Source organism: Macrobrachium nipponense, chromosome 15 (genome assembly GCF_015104395.2).
Source record: "Macrobrachium nipponense isolate FS-2020 chromosome 15, ASM1510439v2, whole genome shotgun sequence".
Taxonomy (NCBI): Eukaryota; Metazoa; Arthropoda; class Malacostraca; order Decapoda; family Palaemonidae; genus Macrobrachium; species Macrobrachium nipponense.
This window is the reverse complement of record NC_087208.1, coordinates 27,801,759-27,817,643: the sequence shown is the minus strand read 5'-3', so window position 1 is coordinate 27,817,643 and position 15,885 is coordinate 27,801,759. Positions and strand designations below refer to the sequence as shown.

General features: G+C 42.4%; 1 protein-coding gene across 4 annotated transcripts in view; it reads right to left on the bottom strand.

Annotated features, from left to right (window-relative positions):
- LOC135227051 (tectonin beta-propeller repeat-containing protein 1-like) overlaps positions 1 to 15,885 on the bottom strand; it is a 147,124-nt gene that overhangs the window by 82,905 nt on the left and 48,334 nt on the right. For all 4 annotated transcript variants that reach the window (XM_064266858.1, XM_064266861.1, XM_064266860.1 and 1 more), the window contains 2 exons: positions 9,976 to 10,068; positions 259 to 439 (listed from right to left, as the gene is read on the bottom strand). In XM_064266858.1, coding sequence (XP_064122928.1) covers positions 259 to 439; positions 9,976 to 10,068 — 274 coding nt within the window. The remainder of the gene's footprint in view (positions 1 to 258; positions 440 to 9,975; positions 10,069 to 15,885) is intronic.

Genomic DNA, 15,885 nt, shown 5'->3' with positions numbered 1-15,885 from the left:
GATTCATCATGTAGAAAAGTGACCATCACAATATCAATAGAGCAGACTAAAAAAAAATAGGCCCTGATGGAGTGAATAAAGAAATATTTAAGACTTTCAAAGATTATATGGGTACTAATTATTTTATAAGTAAGAATGAATGTTCATAGAATAACTTTTAAAAACTAAAAATCTTTGGTTTGGGGTCCAATAAAACAAGGATTTGAGTAGCTATACTTTAGATCTATAAAAAACTTACAATTTCTCTTAAACACTTACCAGTTGGAGTATCTCTTGTCACCCCTGTCCTGACCAGTGCATTCCCATCCCATGTAACAGCCCACACACGGCCTGAGCGCCCAACCCACACTGACGTAACATCTTTGTCCGTCGGTGTAGGAATGTGTACCCACTCACACCCTTCTGGACAAGTTCCATCAACTCCCGCTCTGACCATAACCTTAAAATAGTAGAATATTATCAGCTGATACACTACTCGATAAAAAGAAAATGCTAAGCGCCTCCAACAAGTATCCATAAATTTTGCATTAATAACTTCATTACGGAACTCTTGATATGAGTTCAGAATCAATACATCTAGGTTGAAATATTAACAAAATATGCATAATTAAACAAAATTACTAATTGTCACAGAATTTTCATTGCATGGTGTCCAGTGAAAGTTCCACCCTGCAGCAACGAATAACAGAACAAGAAAATGGCAAGTTTCAAAACCTAAAGATTTATCTCCTTATTATCAATCCAAACCCACCTGCATAATGGAGATCATTCTATCTATGCCTAAAGATCAAACTACAGTGGTACCTCGACATACGAAAGGCTCAACTTACAAAAAATGATATTGTTATGATACAATAAAGTTTTGTACATACTTACCTGGCAGATATATACTATTAAATGGCCCACCCAGCCTCCCCTCAGGAGACAGGTGGAAGAGAAAATCTGATTAGAAAACGGGAATGGTTCTTAGTCCTGCCACCCAGCGGCAGGGCGGTAGATCACCTGACCTACCTGTAGCGTGTGCCGCGAAATTTGAATTTCTGTCGGGTACGACGGAGTCTAAAGCTAAGTATATATCTGCCAGGTAAGTATGTACAAAACTTTATTGTATCATAACAATATCATTTTTGTACATTCAACTTCCCTGTCAGATATATACTTAGCTGATTGGCACCCTTGGTGGTGGGCAAGAGACAGCTAACTACTGAAATAGACAGGAAAACAACATACGTTGTAGGTAAACATAAGAAACCTTGGTTCCTACCTGGTTAAGCGGAAGACTTCATGGCTACTGCCTAGGAGTCTGCTTCGCCTCAAGAGCCTCAGCGAGGTAGTGACCTATGGCTAAGCGTTCTTGTGGGTCTGTCAATGGGGTCTTATCCGCTTACTCGACAGAGCCTGAGGGTATTTGTCAATGGGTGCTAATCCACTTATATGGCAAAACACCTTGCCTAATGGCATACTCAAGGAGCACAACACCGATCCCGATCACCTGATCCTAACACCCGGGTTAGTACTAAGATTGAAAGGAGTTATCCCCAACATCCTTTCAACAACCTTAAAAACACAACACCATATAATTAAAAAACTAATTAAATTAATTAAGGATCAGTATCATCTCCCTGTCCCAGCACCGCATCCGCAGACACGTAAGGACCAAGAGAGAAGCATTTCTCGTAGGTTACTCTGACATCCTTCAGGTAATGGGATGCAAAAACAGAGTTGCATCTCCAGTATGTGGCAGCTATGATATCCTTCATTGACATGTTCTTATGAAAGGATAAAGAAGTCACAACGGCTCGTACCTCATGCGCTCTAACTCTCAGCTGCTTGAAGGCTTCATCATGGCAGTTATCATGCGCTTCAGAGATCACACTTCTCATAAAGAAGGCCAGGGCGTTCTTCGACATGGGTCTCTTCGGATCCCTCACAGCACACCAGACTCTGTTGGCAAGCATTAAGCTGCTTCTTCCTCTGAAAATAGAACTTTAGCGTCCTGACAGGGCAAAGAGACCTTTCTACCTCCTTCCCTACCAAGGGAGAAAGCCCTTTAACTTCAAAGCTTCTGGGCCATGGATTAGAAGGGTTCTCGTTCTTTGCCAGAAATAATGGCTGAAAAGAACATATTGCCGAGTCTCCTTTGAATTCGACACGAGAATCCAATGCATGGAGTTCACTTGTCCTCTTGGCAGTTGCAAGGGCCAAGAGAAAAATGCATTTCCTCGTCAGCTCTCTAAAAGAGGCTTGATGAAGAGGTTCAAACTTGTCGGAAGTCAGAAATCAGAAATCTGAGGACTACGTCAAGATTCCAACTCGGTGTACAAGAGGTCTTAGTCTTGGTCGTCTCAAAGGACCATATAAGATCATGAAGATCCTTATCCTCCGCTATCTGTAGGCCCCTATTTCTAAAGACAGCGGAGAGCATGCTCCTGTATCCCTTAATCATAGATACAGCTAATCGTGATTCTTCTCTCAGGAAGAGGAGAAAATCAGCAATGTTGGTCACAGAGGTATTGGAAGAGGACAGCTTCTTTGACCTACACCATCTACGGAAGACTTCCCACTTCGATTGATATACCCGCAAGGTTGAAGACCTGCGGGCTCTGGCGATTGCGCTGGCAGCCTTCCGTGAAAAGCCTCTCGCTCTGACGAGTCTTTCGATAGTCGAAAGGCAGTCAGGGAGAGAGCGGGGAGGTTTTTGTGATACCTCTCGAAGTGGGGTTGTCTGAGCAGATCTGTCCTTTTGGGAAGAGATCTGGGGAAGTCCACTGTCCATTCCAGTACCTCTGTGAACCAATCTTGTGCGGGCCAAAAGGGAGCTATGAGTGTCATTCTTGTCCCCGTCGAGGCCACGAACTTTCTTATTACTTCCCCCACTAACTTGAATGGGGGAAAGGCGTATGCGTCTATGCCCGACCAGTCCAGGAGGAGGGCATCGACTGCTATGGCTCTCGAATCTTCGACTGAAGAGCAGAAGTTGTCTATCCTTTTCGTGAGAAACATGGCAAAAAGGTCTATCTGTGGTCTCCCCCACAAGACCCAAAGCCTTTGGCAGACTTCGAGGTGGAGGGTCCACTCTGTTGGAAGGACCTGGTTCTGCCTACTCAGCAGGTCCGCTCTCACATTCCTTCCTCCCTGAACGAACCTGGTAAGGAGAGTGACGCCTCGTTCCTCCACCCAGATGAGAAGATCTCTTGTTAACTCGTAAAGGGAGAAAGAGTGAGTCCCTCCTTGTTTTCGAATGTAGGCCAGAGCCGTGGTGTTGTCCGAGTTGACTTGGACTACCACGCCTCTGACTTCCGACTCGAAGGACTTTAGGGCTAGATGGATAGCCAAAAGCTCCTTTGAGTTCATGTGCCAGGACACCTGATCCTTTGTCCAAGTGCCCGACACTTCTCTCGTTCCTAATGTCGCTCCCCATCCTGTCTCCGATGCGTCGGACATGCCTTCGTTCTTTTTGAGAGGAGCCACCCACCACGCCAGGTGGTTCTTTATCTCCTGTTGGATTGGGAAGGAGTCCGACAGATCTCCTGTCTTTCGATTCCACACCTTCTGCAGGAAGAATTGTAGGGGTCTTAAGTTGAGCCTCCCTAGAGAAAAGAACTGCTCCAGTGAGGAAAGGGTCCCCAGCAGGCTCAGCCATTCCCTCGCTGAGCTTCGTTTCTTCCCTAAGAAGGCTGAGACTTTCTCCAAGCCTCGAACGAGCCTTTCTTGCGATGGAAAAACTCGAAAACCCCGAGAATCCATCTGAATCCCCAGATAGACAATGTTCTGGCAGGGGATCATCTGGGACTTCTCAAGGTTCACAAGAAGTCCAAGGGACCGTACTAGGTCCAGAGTCGTTTTCAAGTCCTCCAAACATTGATGTTCCGACTTGGCTCTGATGAGCCAGTCGTCGAGATAAAGCGATATATTCACCCCCTTCAGATGCAGCCAATGGGCTACGTTCTTCATAAGGCCCGTAAAAACTTGAGGGGCCGTGGAAAGGCCGAAGCACAAGGCCCTGAACTGAAAGATCCTGCCCTGTATCATGAACCGAAGAAACTTTCTTGATGAAGGATGCAGCGGGACATGAAAGTACGCATCTTGCAGGTCCAGGGAGACAATCCAATCTCCAGGACGTAGAGCCGCAAGAACCGAGGCGGTAGTCTCCATAGAGAATTTCGTCTTCTTTACGAATCGGTTCAATGCACTCACGTCTAGCACAGGTCTCCAGCCTCCCGAGGCTTTCGGAACAAGGAAAAGTCGATTGTAGAAGCCTTGGGAGTGGGGATCATGTACTAATTCAATGGCCTCCTTTTCCAACATCTGATCCACAAGTTGCAGGAGAGTTCTTCTCATGACAGGGTCCTTGTACTTTGCTGACAGTTCCCTTGGAGTCGAAGTCAAGGGTGGTCTGTCTCCGAAGGGGATGAGATATCCTTTTGTTATTATTGAGAGGGACCAGTTGTCCGCCTCTCTCAAAGTCCATGCTTCCGCAAACTTCAGAAGCCTGGCTTCTAGTGGCGTTTGGAGGACTGAAGAGTCATTTTCCCTTCTTAAAAGGCCTAATGGATGACCTCCCTCTCTTCTCAGGTCCTTTCTTTCTAGAGGAGGATCGCGAAGAAGGACCTCCTCGAAAGGGCGTTTGAGGAGTACTAGTTCCCTTCTTAGCAGAGGGTACAGCAGTTCTAGCCTTTTTCGCCGACTGAACTAGAAGATCTTGGGTAGCCTTCTCAGTGAGTGAGTGAGTGAGAAATGTCTGTCACTAACTGAGTAGGAAACAGTCGGTTTGATAGAGGAGCGTATAGAAGAGAAGCCCTCTGAACTGGAGAGACAGCTTTTGTCAAAAATGAGCTAAAAACTGCTCTCTCCTTGAGTATTCCTGCTCCAAAAAGGGAGGCTACTTCTTCAGAGCCGTCTTGGACAGCCTTGTCCATACATGACAACACGCTATGAAGCACTTCGGGACTAAGAAATTCCGGGTCTTGAGTCTTCTTGGCCAACGGCCCAAGTGACCAGTCCAGAAAGTTAAAAACTTTCAGGACATGGAATAATCCCTTGAGGAGATGGTCCATTTCCAACATACCCCATGTGGTTCTGGGTGTAGACAGTGCATGTCTCCTCGTCGAGTCCACAAGAGTCGAGAAATCTGCCTCTGCAGACGAAGGCAGGGCCAGTCCCATGGCTTCCCCCGTCTCATACCAAATGGCCCTCCTTCCTGAAAGCTTAGAGGGAGGGCAGGTAAAGACAGTCTTACCTGCTTCCTCCTTAGAGCTGTACCAAGCCCCAACTGACTGTAGGGCTTTCTTCATGGAGATAATCGGACACATCTTCAGGAAGGAGGAGGATTTAGAAGTCTTTGTGCTGGTGAACAAAGAACGAGGAGAGGGAGGGGCGGCTGGACTGAGAGAGTCTCCAAACTCTTGCAGTAGTAAAGCCGCCAAGGTCTTGTAATCCGCACCTCTTGGGGATTCTTCATCGGAAATTTCCTCAATTTCTTGTCTCATCTTGATGGGGGAATCGCGATCAACAGAAGGTGAGCGCTTATTCTGAGAGGAGTCACCTGCTATATCAGTCCTCTGTTCCATTGGAGAAGGGCTTCTTCTAAGTAGCTCGGAGAGTCTGGAAGGTGTCTCATGTCCGCCCTGACAAAGGCGACGGCCGCCTGTGCGACATCTTGCGCCTTTGTCACGGTTCTCGACATTTCCAGAAACTCATTTGCGTCCAGAAGAAAGCTCTATCTCGGAAGGCAAAATGTCTGGCGCCTCACGCCTGGATGATGGTTCGCATCCGGAAGGAGACTCGCGTCTGACCGGGGAATCGCGGCTGGCTGGCGCCGAGAGGTTGGGAAGAGGCTCGCGCCTGGATAGCGGTTGGCGCCTAGCAGAAGATTCTTGTTTCCTTGGCGACATACGCCTGAAAGGAGATTGGCGTTCGTCCGAAGACTCGTGTCGAGTTGGCGCCTCACACCTCGGTACGTCCAGGATCCGGGACCTCTTAATGGGAAGAGAGGAGTCCTTCCTACGAGGAGGATCCTTCTTGAGTACTCCCACCAAGGATGAGATTTGCTCCTGCATGTTAAGGAGAATTCTCGTCGCAGGATCTTCCCTCTCTTTGACAGAAGGAGGTTCGGGGGACGAATGGGATTCCCAGCCGAAAGCAGGCGAATGCAAGGTCCTCTTGGCTCTCTTCTTATCCATCGGCGAACCTTCTGGGAAGCATTCGGGGCTTGAATCCAATGCGGGCACTTTCCAACTCCTCTTCAGAGGACGAGATTGATCATCCGAACTCCAACCTCTTCTGTGCGACAAGGAGTTGGAAGAAGAGAAGCACTCTCTCAGGATGCCTTTACAACGGCAATCCCTGGCAGTCTGTGACGACACAGATCCTGCCGAAGGGACGCCTGATCGGTGGGGATCCTCCATAACCTCCGTACGGCTTTCGACATTCCTTCTCCTCTGGGCCTGGGAGCTTGGAAGAGGTCTAGGCCTGGGAGCGTTGCAGAGCCGATCAGACACCCCCTCCACTGCACTGGGTACACTGATATCACTTTCCACTGCACTTTGCTTACCTTCAAGAGCTATCATTTTAAGCTCCATCCTTTTGAGGGCAGCTTTCAAATCTGCAATTTCCACAGAAGAATCTGCATGATCTGTGAAGGGAGAATGAGCTGATATCATGGGGGAGGATGCAACATTTACTTGTGGGATAGGCGTTAACTCGACACTAACTGGCTCGTTAGAGCGAGATCTACTCAAACTTCTAGAGGAAGCTTTCCTAGCCCTATCCTTTTCTAACTTCCTTAAGTAGGAAGTTAGAGTCTTCTATCCATCCTCACTCAAATTCTCACATTCCTTACATGTATTAGTGAATGAACATTCATACTCCCTACACCGCTTGCATACAGTGTGAGGATCTACCGAAGCTTTCGGTAGCCTCACCTTACAACCTTCATTCACACATACTCTAATTACACAACTAGAGTCAGACATTCTTAGAAAAATCCAAAGCGAAATCCAGTAAACAGTCCACAAAAGTGTATGCCAAACCAATGATCCGTCACCAAAAAAATACAGCCCAGAAGATCAATGGTGATGAAAAACGAAAATCAAGTCAGGAGGAACCAACAACGATGTTGACGGAACCGGCGACAGAGAAAATCTGATTAGAAAACGGGAATGGTTCCTAGTCATGCCACCCAGCGGCAGGGGGGTAGATCGCCTGACCTACCTGTAGCGTGTACCGCGAAATTCGAATTTCTGTCGGGGACGACGGAGTCTAAAGCTAAGTTGACTCGCCACCATCCTCCCACACTCCCATTGGTTCCTGATGCTAGTCACCGCCATAAGATCCTGCTCTCCTATTGGTCGGCATCTCTCCCATCGTGCTCTACGTAGTGGCGTGCTTTTTCAGCCACTCGGCGGCATCATCGGTATCATAAGCACGCGAAATTCGTTTGTTCTACACGATTTAGTTTATTAACGTAAATTCGTTAGTGATTTCGTTGTAGTACTACTTTATCGTGTTGTGTGAGAACTTTACTTCATACGTATACGTACTACATAACTTAATTACATACAGTATATGCGTAGTCATGGGTCCCAAGAAAGTTGAAGTAGGAAAGAAGAGGATGCTTTCTTTGGAGACAAAAATGGAAATAATAAAAAAGTATGAAGCTGGCATGCGATTGAGTGTGATCGCCAAGGAATATGGCCGAAATCCGTCGACAATAGGCACCATCCTCAAGCAGAGGGATGCCATCAAAGCAGCTACACCTTCCAAGGGCGTGACTATTTCGTCTAGCAAGAGGAGCCACGTGCACGATGAGATGGAAAGGCTGCTTCTTGTCTGGATAAAAGACAAAGAAATCGCTGGCAATACGATAACCGAGACGGCAATCTCCCACAAAGCCAGCGCTATTTTTGGCGATTTGATTGCCCAGGCCGAAGACGACGGAGGAGAAGGGACATCGACACCAACCCCAGAGTTCAAGGCTTCTCATGGGTGGTTCGAAAAATTCTGTAAAAGGACTGGCATCCCTTCGGTGGTGCGGCATGGGGAGGCGGCCAGCTCGGGCACGAAAGCGGCCGAAGCCTTTATTAAGACGTTCGACGAGATGATGATCAAGGAAGGCTACAGTTCTCAGCAAGTCTTCAAATGTGATGAGACTGGCCTTTTTAGGAAAAAAATGCCTCATCGGACGTACATCACGCAGGAAGAGAAGAAGCTACCCGGGCATAAGCCTATGAAAGACAGGCTTACGCTCGCACTTTGTTCGAACGCCTGTGGGGATTGCAAGGTGAAGCCCCTACTTGTGTATCATTCAGAGACTCCTCGAGCCTTCAAGGCCCACAAAGTGCTTAAGGAGAAGCTTCCAGTGATGTGGAAGGCTAATGCGAAAGCCTGGGTAACGAGACTTTTGTTCACGGAGTGGGTAAATCTGTGTTTCGGCCCGACAGTGAAGAAATTCTTGGAAGAGAAGCGCCTCCCTCTGAAATGTCTGCTATTGTTGGACAATGCCCCTGCTCACCCTCCTGGCCTCGAGGAAGATATCCTAGCGGAGTATCCCTTCATCGAGGTTCTTTATCTTCCACCTAACACCACCCCTCTCCTCCAGCCCATGGACCAGCAAGTGATATCGAACTTCAAGAAGCTGTATACGAAACATCTTTTCAAGAGATGTTTTGACATCACCGATACCACAAACCTCACCTAGCGTGAATCTTGGAAGGAGCATTTCGATGTTGAGATATGCATCTGACTCATCGATCAAGCTTGGCAGGAGGTTTCGAGGCGAACCCTGAATTCTTCGTGGAGAAAACTCTGGCCTGATGCCGTATCCGCCAGAGACTTCGAGGGATTCGACGTGGGCAAAGCTGGTGCTGCAGATTTAGGAACAGTTGACAATCCTGAAACTGTTTCGCAACCAGATCTTGACGAGATCGTTGCACTCGGCAAGTCCATGGGGCTGGTCGTCGACGAGGACGACATCAATGACTTTCTCGAGGAGCACCAAGAGGAGCTTACGACGGATGACCTGAAGGAGTTGGAGGCCATGCAACATAACGTCCTTCAAGAAGAGTTCTCTAGCAGCGGCAAGGAGGAGGATGACCCTATGACAACGGCAGAAATTAAGGATGATCTAGCTGCTTTTTGTAGAAAAGACACCCCGAAAAGGCTTACACAGGTCGTATGCTTGCGCAGTTAGATGACGTTTGCCCGAGTCGTTTCAGGAACATTGTGAAAAGTAGGCAGAAGCAATCTTCCTTGGGTAGTTATTTTTTAAAGAGGCCTTTAGTAGGAGTAAGCAAAAAGGAAGATCCAATTGAAACTACGAAAAAACAAAGTTGAAAGTGGTGAAGAAATTGAAATTTTGTATAAAAAAAAAAGTAAAGTACAAAAAAAGTAAAGAAAAAATGTAAAAATAAAAAAAGAAAAAAAATTTTTATTTAAGTTTTTTGTAAAGTTAAGTGTTACAGTTTTGTTAATATGTTTCGTAAAGTTTAGTTTATGTTTCCTGACATTTTTTAGTGTTTTGTAAAGTTAAGTGTACGTACTATAAGAAGTTTTCTGCCATTTGTCCTCCTCCTCTGTCGCCACTTTCGGAGATAGCTTCACTCAAAAGGTAAGGTTCCACATTTTACTACATACGTACGTATGTACGTACAGTATTTCTTGTATACCATGTACACTAATACACTTTATTTACAAGTACGTACATATTAGTACTAGTACGTATTAAGTTAGGTATTGAATGGTCCAAATTGTTGTAGTATTTCATTGTTTATTGGTCAATTTAGCTTTATTATAAAATTTACTGGGGTGTTTTTGTAGGGCTTGGAACGGATTAGCCATTATACATGTAAAATGCGGTTCAAGATACGAAAAGCTCATGATACGAAAGCCGCCTCAGAACGGATTAATTTCGTATCTCGAGGTACCACTGTATTAATATAGTACAACTCATAGAAATAACAGTGAAGCTTAACTCACCCTTCCAAGTGCTGTTACACCCCAAACCATGAGCTTATCAGCATCATCACCAGGCACTTCGCCTCCACCAACGCTTATATCTATGAATGGCTCCTGTTAAAAAAAAATAAGCACATCATGAAACAGTTTCCTACTTTAAATAAAGCTGCTTCTTAAAAAATAGATAATGCACACAACAGGAAAACAGGTTCCATTTTGGTTTAGCTTAGGAAATAATACATTAGATGAACAATGCTAAGCTTCTTGTAGAACTCTTGAATAAGCACAAACAAGCATAAATATGAAATTTTTATAAAATTAGATTTTCTATATACTTACCCAGTAATTACATAGCATACATGTATAGCAGTTTTCCACATATGGCAGCTAAAATTCAAATTTTGCGGATAGCGCTTCAATCAGTAATCGATTACTAACTACTTTATATATCTTAACAGAAATTCTGGCATCTAGGCATGAAAACATGCATAAAATGTATGAATAACATTAGCATTTCATATATTCAGACATGTATATGTATTTTAACATAACGTAAATGTACGTGCACCTTCTAAAAGACATAATCTTAAAACAACAAACATAATTTTTGTATAAAGTATCAGAGCAAACCCAACTCTAATATGGTAAAACAGAGCTTTTATACTCTAATTAGTGATAAAATAATAAAACAAATATCATTTAAAATTTTTTTATTAATCTCTGTTTTTCATAACTCACAAACCTGAGGTCTTAACAATACGATAAATCTTCTGGCACCAGCTAGAACCCAGTTAAAAACAATCAAAGACTAAATGCAAAGAATCTGTGCCATATATTCAGACATGTATGTATTCTAAAATAACGTAAATATACATTTACCTTCTAAAATAAGAGATACTTTTATATCAATGAATGGTTTTCACATTAAAGTATCAAAGCAATTCCGACTCTAATATTGTATAACACTGTGCTTCTATTCTCTAAATAGTGATGAAATAATAAAACAAATATCATTTACAAATAACCAATTACTCAGAAAAGAAATAATTACTAGAATCAACAGGAATTCAAAGTAATCAAATCCAGTAACCGATTACTTGCCCTACTAGTGGACTCGAGTGGCCTGCACTGTAGTCCCCACCCCAAGTGAGCTGCTAATATATGGAACATTCACAATTGTGTGACACCAGGAAAATCTCCATACACCGAGGCCATGCGAGCCTTCTCTGTAACATTCCAAAGTACTGCCAAAGCAAGAACTGGTAGTCAATACTTGACTGATGAGAATGTTTCTGCCTAAACCTCACCACAGCAAACAGTAACACCATTCTCTCCTTAATACGTATCAACCCCCACACTTTCCAGTTCTCTACAAAAGAAAGTGATGAGTATCCCAGGCTCAATGAACAAAAAATGTTTTGGCCTAATTGAAAATGTTTGGCCTAAAAAATGTCTTGACATTCAGGAATTACTTTAAGGTAATTATTTACCAATGGCTTGTGAATAGCCTATGGACAGTAAATAAACTAAAAGCAAAATTTGGCCTAATGGAATGATGCAACAATCAAGAATTACTTCTACTGTAATTATTAACAGTCGACTTGCAAGTAGTCTAAGCCGAGTAAGCAAATTTCCGGTGGCTTGCTTATAGCCTATGGCCAGTGAACAAATCGTAAAAGCAAAAGTTTGGCCTAAAGGAATGATGTTATAACATGAAGAATTACTTTAAAACAATTATTAAACTACAACTTGCGCATGGCCTAAGCTCAGTAAGTTAAACACATATGGACTAGTTTTGGCCTAAAGGGATGGTTAACATTCGAGAATTACTTTAAGGTAATTATTACCATCGGCTTGCAAATAGCCTATGCCAGATGAACAATCATGAATGCAAAAGAATTTGTCCTAATTGAATGACATTACAATCATTAACTACTTTTAAGGCAATTATTAACTGGCAAATTGCACATAGCTTAAGCCTGGTAAGCAAATCATGAATGCAAAAATTTGGGCCTACAAGGATGGTATAACATCCACGAATAATTTTTAAGACAAAACTATTCTCAGCAACTGCAAGTAGCCAGCTTGATGATAATCTGAATTAAAAAATAAACAAAAGAAGAGACTCATCCTGCTCGAAGGCTATGAAATATGCATAACACTACTGGAAAATACGAACAAGCTGCTGTACATAATCAGTATCTAGTCAAGCACAGCAGAAAACAGAATGAGTTGATTAGCTAAGTCGTTCTTAATATTGCCGTTGGGGGGAGGCACTGTATACCTACACTGAGGCACTGTAAGCCTACACTGAGCAATCAAAGCACTACCAGCAAAATTTGAATTTAGGTTGCCATATGCAGAAAACTATAAGCTATGTAATTACTGGGTAAATCACATATGCATAATTATCTTTTTGCCTCTCTTCATTTGAAAACTTCACTCAACAAACAGAATGTTGGGAACCCCCAAAGAAATCAACCCCAAAAGAGAATCATGCTTCATGATTTTCTCAGCAAAAGTGCCTTTCAGCAACAATGATAACATGAACACTAAAGAGTTCAAAATTCAAACTGCCAAACTACAAAATAAAAATCCAAACTCTATCAAACTGAGCCAATAACACAGGCAAAGCCATAGACAGCATACACATTACAGAATAATTTTTTCAAATAAACCATGTCATTAACATGAAAATTACAAGCAGATGGTTACTAACAAAAAGCAGCTAAACAAAGGATTATAAGTAAGGAAATTTAATTACTGATAATAAGTTAAGTTGAGATTTCTGGGAACAAAACTGCAAATGTTAATCAAACAACAGACACACTCAGAACGACCAGTGTCACCTCCAAAGGCCTTCTGGGATGGGTCTGGAGAGTACTACTACTACAGTTCATGTGAATAAAAACATAAAACATTCTCAAAACTACATCATTCATTTAATATATCCCATCATTTTATAATCCTGTGTGGTCAACACTCATACAGATTCATTCTATAGATTGCAGAATAACTTCCCACGTGGCCAGATACACTTTCGTATTGTCTGGACTCTGCAAAATGAGAGTAATGTTTTGTCTTCCTAAGTCATGGTCTCATGACTGTAACAGACTGCAAAGCAAGGTTCATCTCATTCCCTGCCATAGCTAGCATCACATAGGGTTTAACTTAAGGATGGGAGTAAGTTATCTTTGTCTTAGCAATGAACCCTGGAAAGTAAGTTCGTTCAATACTTTCTGATTTCCTTGTAAAAATTTGAACTCGGTACTGCATGAAACTAACTTATTTGTTTGCTGAGACCAAAGCACGAACGAATAGCATCTACGCCAGTTATGGTTTTAAATGATGCCTGCTTTAAGGCTTAAAAATAGAATAGGACTTGTCAGTTGCATCGAATGAAAAGACTCTCTTGATGATGCATTGCTGCATAACCTCCAGGCATGAAAGTTAAACAAGTATAGCATCTCACAGAACTGTCTGATATGTAGTTGCAAGAGCAGCTTGCCCCAATTTGGCATGCCCCAAGAGTCCTATACGGTTTTCTAGATCTGGATTAGGATGGTTCCAGTGGAGAACTATAGAAGCTTTGGCAGCCTCAATTCCAAGGAGACTGAGGAAAATTGTGTTTAGTTCCCAAATGGTCTCACATTATGGCTGAAGTTCTCATGTTTAGTTCCCAAATGGTCTCACATTATGGCTGAAGTTCTCACACTTCACTAGTAGAAGCTTACCAGAACTACATCTCTCTTCTTTAAGACAGAGTCAGCAAATGCATACATAACTGTGTGTATATTGAGAGTGTATAACTGTCCTAAACAAGAGGCTAGTACCCTAGCATTGCTAATTCCTTCTGGATCTTGGAGGTACCTTTGAGCAACTTAATGGTCAAACTGGGGACTCATTCTCAGTAAAAAAAAAAAAAAAAAAAAAAAAAAAAAAAAAAAAAAACTAATGATCTCCATGGCAACAAGGAAGTCTCTCACTACAACCTCGACATTCCTTTGAGAGGTTGACCACGAAAAAGCAAATGTTCCACTTGTAGTAATTCGACCTAGAGCATGATCTGGGTAGTGAAAATATATGTGGACCTACCACAGGCCTATCAAGTGGTACTCAAACACTGACAAGTATTATGACAATTGTGACTGTGGTCAGCAGCCTCAAGCCCATGGTACCTTCATTGCTCTACTGTCTTGATCTTCGTTACAAAGCTGAGGTAATTTTGAGGAGACTTAATCTCCCTCTCCAACAAACTCAGCTTATGGGCCAGTTCATGAGACCACTCTGCACTGCAAAAAAGGATAATCTTTATCCTCATCCGAGATAAGATTTCTTATCTCTCTTAAGTTTGAATGTAACCTTGTCTGTTGTTCATTCTGAGCCAGAAACTATGGCATGAGTCTTCAGCAAAGGTGTGGTACTAGTATTCACACCTTCCAAAAAATGGAATATCTTACATCACCACAGCCCAAGATATGGCTAATACTGAACATCATGTCATATCACTAAATCTTGCATGTGACAAACAGGAAAGTCTGATAAATAATGCATTTGAAGAAGAGCCATGTACAACTACAAGTGCACATGGGGCAGGTGTAAAAGTTGGGTTGCATTTACACACAGAGCCAAGCCATGAGAATGAAAAGCAGTGCACCTCTCAATTGTTACTAATAAGACCTAGGGTGCAACTTCCTGTTAAATGTCATCTTTAAATAAATTTACTGGTGCATGAATCTCCAATAGCCAGTGCAGGGTCAAGGTACTAATGCCAGCCTTAATTAGTGTTAAAAATGCAGCTAAAAAAAAGTCTTTCCCAAGCGAACAAAAGTCACTACTATAGCTGTCTGAGATACTAGAGTAATCAGATTGAATTGTTTCATGAACAGAAAAGTGGCAATCTCAGTCTATCTGACTTGATATCAATTCTCATGGCACAACACTGAATTTGCTTAAATTTTTTGGGGCAAGAGGGGGCTCATGAATGACTTAATGAGAGACTGGTGATGCCTCTAAGAGGTTCTGCCCTAACAAGAGCTACTAACAGATTGAAGTAGGGGAGAGTCATAAAAAATGCAGTAGCTTGCACCACCATTATAAAATTTACAACAGTGCTACAAAGAAAAATTTGCAAAGCTACAGTTGTCTAGAGCCGCACACTCCTCCACTCATACATGGTTACATTTTAGTCATTTACATTATTATCTAGATGATTAGAAGCTAAATCATCCTTATCCTACCATGTGATCAAAACAGTTTGGCAACTTATTCCAGTTTTTAATCTATAGTAGTTAATTTTTTTTTTTACTATAAATTAGCCTTTAATTGTCATCAAATTTCAGTTTTTTTTTTGCTCATTTTAGACCTTCACAGTTAGATATGCAGATCAGTAGTGACAACCATGCTTACCTTTTCTGACCTGGTATTAAAAGGAAGTTGTGGCAACATGTCTGCCATATCTACACGATATCAAAACTTAGATCAAGGTTTTATGAATCAAATCCGGGAAATTTGGCGATGTCTAAAATGTAGTACGTTTGTTGTCATTTTGGTTTGACTACAGCGTTCCATTTCTTTTCCTTCCTTCAATTTTTATCTATCATTAAGGAAAAAATCCTTCAGTTGGACACTATAAGAGTCAAGGCATGTTGACTATGTGGTCTCAAACTATGTCACATTGACAATTATTCCTAAGTATAAGATCCTCCCATTCTAAACCTTTTCCTATCCCATCATTATGGTTTTTTACTTTCAAAATTAAATAACAAATGTTATCATAAATTAAATGCAGCAATGCTAAGTCTTTCACCATATCTAGAATTAACATAATGAGAATTAATAACAGTTTGTTTGCTGAGATGACAGTCATGTTGTTTTCAAAATTTCACATCACAAATACAGAAATTTTTGTTTATTTGTTTGTATGGTGCT